The sequence below is a fragment of the Atta cephalotes genome (genome assembly GCF_000143395.1).
Source record: "Atta cephalotes unplaced genomic scaffold scaffold00002, whole genome shotgun sequence".
Classification (NCBI taxonomy): Eukaryota; Metazoa; Arthropoda; class Insecta; order Hymenoptera; family Formicidae; genus Atta; species Atta cephalotes.
The window spans coordinates 7,101,612-7,112,695 of NW_012130066.1; the positions used below are offsets into that span (position 1 = coordinate 7,101,612).

An 11,084-nucleotide genomic window follows, 5' to 3' on the forward strand; every position below is an offset into this window, starting at 1 on the left:
ACTTAATATATTTAAAATTATTTTAAAAATTATTTGTTTGTTAATTAGCTTAATACTTTATCATATTACTATATTTATTTATTTTTATATATTTATTTATTCATATTATTATATTTTTATTTTTATTAAGGAAAGATATTTCTATATATTGTATTTATTTTTATTACTGAGAGTATTCTTGATATTTTAAGATTTACTTCACCTACTTTGATTGCTTGATGAAGCATATCAATATTAAATATTACGATGAAAGATCTTTTTAGGTGATGACGTCGGCTATCGAAATTTTTCATCACGTGCATCACTATATAAATCGACGTGCGCGAGAAAAGGACGATACGATCCCGATGTTACCAGAGGAAAGAAATCCTATTTTCTTCGTATATCCCATTTGCATGCTACTGAGCTTTGTTCTTATAATCTTCTGGCTTGTTAAAAAAATAGTTACCGACAGGCCTATGATAGTAAATTTTTTTCCAAAATTGTTTAATGTATAAAATATAGACAACAAATTCCTTTGCGATTAATTACAATGGATATAATTCTTGACACAGTTTCGAAAATCTTACAACTAAACAATTTGTGTTAAATTTAATAAATTTTCAAAAACATGTCAACACAAAAAATTGTCTCAAACGATTTAAACAAATTTTGTGTTAATTTAACATAAAATAAATGTGTGAATGAAAAAAACAAACATTAATATTAAAATAAAAATATACTTTAACACAATTTGGAAACAATAATTTGGCAACATATTTATTCAGTAAAATTAGCATTTATTATGTGTTAAATTAATACATATATATTTATCTTTTATTTATTTATTTAAAAATTTAAATTTTAAAATTATATTATTTTTATTCATTAATTTATAAATTGTTTTATTTTAACACTAAAAAATATTACCAATTTAAAATATTCAAATAACATAATCACATAAGTTAACTCAGATATGTTAAAAAAATTAAATACATTATAAATTAATTTTAACAAAGACTGATTTTAACACAAGTACAAAATGCTTTTTACTGTATATCTTTGGAATATTAATGCACAATTCGAGCTTTCTCTCTCTCTCTTCAATAATGACATATCTCATCGCTGATAAAAATGACAAATTTCAATTATAAACTCAATATACACATTTCTCATTACGCAGAATTAGTTGTCACAATACAGATATAACAAATAAAATTTTAACTACGCTATATTAAATAATTATGCGTTGCTGTGAAAATAAACCTGTAAGCCTCTCACAATATGCGTAGCAGGAGCTATTCTGATGCTTGTGACAGGAATAATGGAGATGAAACATGCCGATACATACATCGATGTTACCGAATTTACTGACGAAGAAATACTGGAGCATCCTATCTTTATTCACAACTTTGTAATGTGCACATTGTCGATGTTCGTTATGATTCTGTACCTAATTCAAGCGTGGGTTCTTTTCGACCAATGGCAGTGGGTGCGTGAACATAAAAACAATTATTCATTATTACATATTATATAAGATATCTTTTTTTAATTATTAGTTTTATTTATAATGTATTTTTGTTATGACATTTCGTAAAAATTAACATTTACGTAATTACAAATCATAATTATTCTTCATAAGAATAATGGTTCATGATTTTATAGAGAATTTGAGATATTGAATGACTATGATTATTAATTTAATACGATTAATAATACTTTTATTAAAACTGCAGTTTATATAATTTTCAGCCTGCATAATCTTTTTTAATTTCTCTTAAAATTCTTAATTAGATCAATTCGAAACGTAAATATTTATGGTTTTAGATTCGAAAAGAACAAGATACAAGTATATCAGAGCGAAGTTCTGAGTCTAGTATAGATACCGACGAAAGTGATTATTCTACAGAAAAACAGATCGAACACGATGCTAGAAAGCAGATTGGTGAACTGCTACCAATTCCTGCTTTGGAAGAATTGATCGCCTCCACTACGATCTCCGATAAAGATGTAAGAATGAAATTTAAGAAGTTTACTGTTTACTTGCAATTCTATTAATATCTTGGATCTTGATACAGACCATGTTTTTCTGCGTTGAATGAAAAAAGAAAAATGCAAGAGTTTTATTTTCGATCTATAAAATTTATGACATTAGTCGTTTTAGTTCTAAGATCAAATGATCAGTAGATCTCTAACTTAACGAATTTCAATGAAGTACAATACTTGCGCATAAAAAAGACATATTAACATATAGAAAGACAGAAATCCTGAAAAAGATTGTCCTGAGAAAGATAAAGATTGATAATTTTTATAACTCGTAATAAAAATTCAGAAAATTGTATTTTCTCTTTAGGATATGGATGATGAACCGATACTTTATTGCTGTTTCGTCGACTGGTACAATTATGTTAAAATGAAAATGGAAAGCAAACCAAAACATGAGTTTCAAGTAATCCATGTCATGTGACGTGCCTGGAATTTTTAAATAAAAATTATTAATAATTTATTAAATATATTAAGAATACCGATTGCTGGTACATTGTTTTTGTCGTTGATTTCTCAAATCGTTAAATCAGAGAAAAACCTGAAAGAGGACATGAGGACCTTTTTCCTGTAACTGTAAAGTACCGCCGCGCACTACTGCCCTCTGAAGAAGTGGATGTAAACTACACAACAATATCCATTTTTTATGGTCCTCCTGATGGAAATAAATCACTAAATAAACTAAAATCTATCAAATGAATTTTAGGTTTCTCTCTGCCTGTATTCATAGTCAGATCTTATATTTAAAATCGTCTTAAGTACAGTCTTAAGATATTATGAACCAATTAAAAAGCCGTACTAGTATCTTAGGACATTACTTAAGATGATCTTTGATTTGTTCATCTTGCTTACACTTTTTTACATTTTTTTACACTTAAAATGAGATAGATATATATTTAGCGCTGAAAAAAGAGAGAGCAAAAATGCTACATAAGTGTAAAAAGTGTAAGCAAGGCAAACAGACCTCTTAAAGGCTATGTTCCAAAATTCACTGTTAGTGCTGAAAATGTATATGTAATGTAAACTGTAGATTTTCAGCTGGCAGTGAATTTTGAAGCACAACCAGTAAAAACCGACTATTGGCCGCAGTACAGACTTGCATAATGCATAGTGCATACGGAATCAACTGAAATTCTTCTTTTTCATGGAATGGGAAGAAAGGAAAGATTCTGATTGGCTGATTTCCTTATGCACTATGCTTTATACGTTATGTAAGAGCCTATATCATATGAATATCGGCCTTAATGTCTATTGCACACTGGATACGATGAGAGATGAGCGACGAGCGATATCCAATAAGAATTTTGCTTTGTATCATTATGTGCAAAAAAGTAGAGCTTTCACAATTCAAAGCAAATATGTATTGTAAGATTTTTTTTAAATATCTAATTTTAATTATATTGTTCAAAGTAACACAAATATAGATATTCAAATATAAGACGAGAATTCCTAAAACATGATGGACCAATCAATGCACTTTATCATATTGCAATTTGCAATTTGAATAAAGTTACAATTCTTCTAATTGTAAACAAACTACATTTAATTTAAAGTAAAGAAAATTTAAATGAATAAAAATGAATCAGCATGTAAAGGCTCTTCATCACTCGAGCCAATTTTTAACGGCGGTCCTCTTTTTCTCAGCAAACACCACAAGTTACATGTAATAATTAATATAATTGTAGTATAACATATTCTTACAAATTACAATTAATTGTAAAAGGTATGTGTAACTTGAAATTTGCTGAATTTGAATGACTTTATTATGTATTACATACAAATTTAATATTTTCATGCAATGCATTTATTTAATACCAAAATAAAAAAAACGTAAAGAAAGAATTATAATATGCAAAATAATCAGACAATACAATATAATAAAATATAATACAATACAAAAAATAAATTTAAATCTTTTTAATATAAAATATAAAATATATAAATTGCTTATACATTTTTATAATTAACATTTTTGCTTATATTTATAAGACATCTCGTATACAAAATGCATGCATATTATAACACAAATGCGTATATTTCAAGAAAATCCGAATTCTGATTCTGCAATAACAATTTTTACGTTTTTGCTTAATAAATCTTTTAATAATACATTGTTTATTAACAAGTTCTTAACAAAAATTTTAATTTCGCATCTCCTACTGTGAAAATAAAAGTTGTTAAATTTTAAGAAACTCGAAATTAAATATTCAAACAAGTTTTAGCGAATTTTGTCCTACGCTATCTACTATCTACTATACGCGCCTGCATAAAAATGAAATTACGAAGTTATGTTTTTTATGCAGATATTTTCAGCTCGTTTTTATTAAACACAATCACTAGTACGTATGTAAATATATTCCAGAGTCTCTATTATTACTAGCAATTATAGAGACTTTGAATACACTTCAAACTTTTCCAATCATATATTGTTAATTTAAGGTTTAATTTAGCAAAAACGAGCTGGAGACTTCCATCACCTCCACCGATTTTATCGGCAATCCTCTTTTTTTTATAGGTATACTCACTCATAAAAAAAAAACCGAGCTACTAATAAATTTAGTAGTTTTTACAGGTAAGCATATTTTTAATTTATTTTTTATTTTTATGTCTAATTATCATATTGTATTTCATTAATTATATTGCATTATGATTAGTGAAATACAATAATTAGCAATATATTGCATAACTTTTTTAATATTATTTTTTATTGTAATCCTTTATACATTCAGTAATACAATAATAATTGTTTATAGAATGTATAATAAATATAATAAAAATTATATTATAGGAGCATAATTAACAAATTTAATAAGGGATTATACGATAACATAAAGATAAATTTTTCTAAACCAATAAAATATTGATAAAAGTGGAATGAAATATTAACAACAATTAGATCGTATTTACTATTAAATATTAACTTGCGATTATATAACTTATTAATATCGCAATAAAAAGTCATTAATATATTTACGACAACACTTTTATCGCGTTGAAAATAACTATCCCAATAATTTTATCACATCAAGGTCCTTCCACTTTATGATATGCTGGAATCTAATACAAAGAATCTTCATAGTGAAGAATGAATTTAATGTATTCTGATTCTACGTCAAACAAGATTCATTTGTAAAAAAAAGTTAAGCACTTCATCAAATATTATCTTGTTACAGGAGAGTGTGAATCCCGAATCTTTCAAACTACTTACAATAATAATAATTTTGGTAGCATGTCAATTATATACAATTAACATTGTTCCTACATTTTTAATATAATATTAAAATTCGCGAAAAAATATGTTCTGCTACACATTACTAAAAATTATGGCTTATTAAAAATAAATGGATGGAATGATTTCCTTATGGAATGTTTACGAAGGAATATATTTAATAATAATAAAATACATGTTATTGTAATTTTTTATATGTACAAAAGTTTCTCGGATACTGTTTGAGATAAATCGAACCTAATAATAATGGGATTTTAAAAACTATATACTTTAATATTGAAAAATTTATTATATAAAATTTAACAATTCTTATTTTTCTATATTTTCACAAAATTTTAATTATTATTTTAATTATTATTTATTAATATTCCGCTAATATGAGGGTTCATTCTTGATTTTTTCTTGAATTTTTTGTTCAACCCACACATTTTTAGCTAAATTCATGTATTTATGATACATTATTAGAAAAATATAAAGCATTTTGGTAAAAATTATCTAAATCGACAAAAATCAAAATCTGTTAAATACAATCTCATAACATCTGCATTTTATCATAGAAATGTATATATACATATAAATTAATAATTAATCCTAATATCCTAGAATGGGATGTCCAATACTTTAAAAATAATTTTTAAAGTAGCAATTAGAAAATTAAATACACGTTCGTAACCATATTTTTGTTAAAATAATAATCAAAAAATAAGCAAATTATTTGTAAAACTTAAATTTATTTACTTAATAATTTAGATTTAAACAAATAATCATTACATATCCATATTAATCATACAATATTAAATTCTTATTGTTATTAAGACAGTTTATTATTAACATTATTATTAATAAGAATTTATTAGTAATAAGGGAGAACATTTAGTAAAATTAAGAAAGCGACGAAAATTATACCCTAAAATATACAACTGAATTAATTTCACAATTTGACTTTAAAATATACCAATTATCATTGAATTTTTGATAAAATTATTATTATCGGAAATTAACAAGAAAACCCCGGATTAATTCCGATCCTATACAAGAATCTCCAAAGGGACATCAAACTAGATTTTGCGAATGAAATGAACTTTACGGAAAGCGGCGAGGAATAATTCTTCATGATGAGAATAATTACGACTTTTCATCGGTACAAACTATGCATTTACTGGCATCCATTTGACGCGAGAGATAGCGATGAGATCTTTATAACAAATAAATCACTAAGATATACTTATAATTCTATAAGTATAATTCTATGTTAAAAATAAAAATGTCAAAAAGTTAATATTTAATCATTGCCTCAGTCCAATCTTTACTGACTTATTTAATAAATATACTATTAATAAATATAATATATATAAATACAAAGAAAAATTGCTGATTATTCTAAACATCAAATTTTTAATTAGAACTCACTCAAAATTATTAATGACTTTTTGATATACAAAATAAAATCCAAATTTTAAAAAAGTTTTAAAATGAGATAGTTGTTGAATTCATTAAATCAATAAATAATTTTTGTTACCACATGTCTCATCAATTTCGTGTAATTTACAATCAATAAAGCAACAATAAATTTAATTTATTACAAGATAAATGCAATCTATATTGAATCGATATATTCAATACGAATATAAACATTATAAATTGTATAACTTATTAGTAATTATTGCGCAAATTACAAAAGTAAATATGATGCGCATTTACCTGGACATAGTTTACATAAATTTTATTAAATTACGTACATAATGCTACTATTATACATATATTTGTTTATTCATTTATAACAAAATTAATTTCAATATTAACGTTTATTAAAAATAACAATATTTTTAATTTTACATAAATAAAAAATATTTACCGCAAGGTTGTTCTGCCGGTGTCCTCTCCCAGACTTCCTCCTCCTCTCAGAATAAGATAACGTCTCACACAGGACACTCGCGTAAAACACTCACAAACACTAATTATTTATAAAAGTCTTTCGCGTCGAACTAGAATTCCATCGAATGAGCTTTGTGAAAAGTCTATAATTAGTCCGATAACTTCAACGGCACTCTCGAAACAAACGTACGACGAACCGGCTATGGTTCGTTCACTTTCAATTAAATCGGCAACGAAGGTACAATAACTTCCTCGTCGTTGGATTTTTATATAAAGAGAACTTACTCAATTTATTATTTAAAAATTTAGACCTAAATATATCATTCAGATAGACCCGAAAATTTTTAAATGCTTGAGAAGATCTGTTCTCTTCATGTATATCCTCCGAGCATTAAGCCCTTTCACCATGTCAAGATCGTACCCGTGAGAGGATATTATTATAATATTTGAAAATATAATATACAGCTATTATCTGTATTATTACAATTAGTTAACTTTTAGAAATGAATATCAAACACATGTCGATTCGTCACCATTGCGAAGTAAATTCAGAGCAGACAAAAGCGCTGAATCTAGCTCTTATTATGTCTGTAAGATATAATTAGAATCAATGGAATGTGCTATATAGAGATTAATAAAAAAGAGAAATATTTTTTTTATTACCGAATAGTTGCAAAAAGTTACATTCAATTTTTTATTGTATCACGAAAAATGTACAAAAACGAAAAATTAATTAAATTATTAATTACACAAACTATATTAATGTCATTCCTAAATATCATATATAAATAGTAATAAATTCCGTTTTCCATCGCGTTTTGATTGCAAACGAATGAACCGTACGAATATCTGTTCCATGATACACGATTGTCATCTCGATCTTTTTTGTGATTAATTAATCGTGCGAGCTAGTAATCGTATGATATACTGTGAGTATTGATAAAGTACAGTATATTATATATTATTCTAACATTTTTCGCAATTACGTTTCAAAAAGAAATATGAAGAAGAGCGGCATGCGACAAGGATATCTGCTTGTACGAGCCTCGGTAAAAGAAATGACTACGCATTAAAACGTGTCGCCCGTTCATTTTTTCGCGCCAAAACAATCCCCAAGGCCGCGCGTCGATCATGTTATTGTAGAAATATTAACGCATATTACAAAGTAAGTAAATCTATAATTCGTTACATTTTTAATATTCTCCGATTAGTAGGCTTTAGCTTTAGCTTTACTTCTTACATTCGTTACGCATACACTCAGCTCATGAATATCTTAGATATTTTAATTGTGTTACAATAAGCTATTATTAATTTGTAATAACTTTTTATTATACGAAATCCGCGCAATATATTTAACCCTTATAATAAAAGATTGATGCCTTGAGGTTTTTTATTACTTTCAAATTTTGAATTGTTTAATTCTGTCATTCTCATGTCTTATTTAGTCGAAAAAATTGAGTCGGAAAGTTCTTCACAATTTTGCAATTTTTGCAATGATTGACGAAATATTAAAATATTACCGAATAAGCGCGTATCTGACTGCCCAACCATTAATTAACTATCACGAAAATTAATGGTAGAGAATTTTTCGACTCAATCTTTAATCAGGAATAGATATGATTAGTGTCCATTATTTAAGAAACACCTATTATAAACGTATATTATTCTATATACAATAGAATAAATGTATCGATACGCAATAAAAAACCAGTTTTTTTCCCAAAAATAACGATGTACGTATATGTATACACTTACACTATTTTATTTTTATTATATCTACTTACATGGTTTTAATCTAATATTATACATCGTATTCTTATGTATCGCCACGCATCCGTTTACGTACTTGAAGAAAGAGAAACTAAATTGAAGTTTAATAAATTTGGCTCTGATTGGTCAACTTTCAATCCAATCTCAAATATTAAACTAACTTAACTTAATGGGCCGTATCGGAAGTTCGATATTCCTGTCCAAATGTTGATACACGATAATATCGAAAAATAAAATATTGAATTTTCGGGGAAAAAGTTAAAAAATGTCGATATTTAAAATATCAATACTGTATCACCCTAATAGATAAATCTCTAATAGATAAATCCCCAAACCGCTTAAAAGCGCACAGGAAATATGAATAATTTTTAAAAGAATAACCGGATATGTGTCTATCTCTCATCACTATCAGACACACGTTCGAACTCGAAGCGCATACCGTAATGACTTTTGAAATGGCGGCCGGATAGGTGGCGGACCAGAGGGTGGAAAACGAAAGGACGCAAGGGATGCACGTGGAAACTGCGATGCATCTCTCGCTTTCTTCACACATATATGTACATGCATGTATGTGTATCGATGCATTTGACGCGTAAATACGCCATCGTGAGCTTGTAAACAGCATATTTTCTGACTCAGCGCAGACGCGAAGCACAGGTATTTAGAATTCAGTATAGTACTTCTCGCTTGTTTTATCTCGAATCTTGTATAGATTATCCTCTCGATCTCCGATCGATTTTTGATCCGTATAACATCGAGTTACAATGCATCCGAATATTCAAACATTTCTTTCGCGAGATTATATTGGTTTCTGGAATGATGAGCAATAGATTCAAATAGATGTGTTTGCTCGTCCCTTTAAAAAATAAATTTAAATAAGCAATTATTATAATAACATTTGATAGAACTTGAAGCGCAATTTAAGTAGAGCTATGCGTTAAAGAACTGCAATTAAAAGAAAATTCAGTTCTTATAGTCGAAGGTAATCATTAATAAAATTCTTGTAAGAAACTTGTCATTAAATTTCAAAATTTTCCATAAAGAGAATTTAATTCTCATTCTTTGCAGCATATTAGAATTTTATATTATAAACAAACTGTTCTTGCATGAATATATTGCGAATATATTACAGCGATGTGTATATCGGATGTAGTTACATTTCGAGTATTATACTGTAAAACTGTTACTTTTTTTTATATATACATATTTAAATTGAATAATATTGAATAAATAATTTTATAAGTTTTAAGATGTTAGTACATCAAATTAACAATCTAATTAAATTTGAGGGAGGGGGATTGTTAATATTTCAAATTAGTTTCCTTAAATTTTTTTAATTGTGCAGTATACACATATCTTTTTCTCACCCATACATATTTTTGTCTTATAAATGTATAAAAATGATTAAAGAGGAAAAAGGCCGTCATATCCTCGCTGAGGTTTCTCTCTGATTGAAGTATTCATTACGCCATCTTGAAAGATCCTGAAATATCAACTAGTGAAGCTATTCAGCTCTGTGAATAAAACAGCTAACTTGTGTATAAATTTAAATTGTTTGTAGAACAAACATATTTCTTTTACACAATATTTGCTTGTGTAATTAATAGTATTAGGAATAATTTTACCATAAATAATTTCTTTTCTTTTTGTGACTAACTTAAGACGTAAATAATTAACGAAAATAAATAAATAACAATAACATTTCTACATTTAAAATACTTTATACTTAAATGATATATTTAGAGCTGTTAAATTAATACTGTAATAGTGATATATAAGATTCACGAAACGTTGACATTAATGAACAATAGCATTGTTCATTTTATCTCTCGGGAGCTGTTCGAGATCGCTCTGAACGAACCCAAAATACTTGAAATATAGAATTTACACGACATTCGTCATACGACGTCCAACAAATTTATCGTTACAACAAACAAACAATGCTAATGGATTACGACATGGCGATAAGTCATAACCCTTTGTCACCTCTGAAGAAAACACCCGTGAAAGTCTTAAAAGTAAATATTATTAATATTATCATATTTTCATGAAACTACGATAATAATTTTATGATATTGCAATCAATATTTAATGAAGAACGTTTCGCAGAAATGACTCATATCGATAATGAATAACTCTTGCATATATTAAAAAAATTAAAATTTCAAGGCAAATAAGGCGCAGTAAT

General features: G+C 26.9%; 1 protein-coding gene across 1 annotated transcript; it reads left to right on the top strand.

Moving 5' to 3' along the window:
- The first annotated feature begins 266 nt into the window (after nucleotides 1-266).
- On the top strand, nucleotides 267-2,446 carry LOC105623431. The gene is made up of 4 exons (XM_012204822.1): nucleotides 267-464; nucleotides 1,253-1,471; nucleotides 1,807-1,989; nucleotides 2,333-2,446. Exons 1-4 carry the CDS (start codon nucleotides 267-269, stop codon nucleotides 2,444-2,446), a joined length of 714 nt encoding a protein of 237 aa, XP_012060212.1.
- The last annotated feature ends 8,638 nt before the right edge of the window (nucleotides 2,447-11,084 follow it).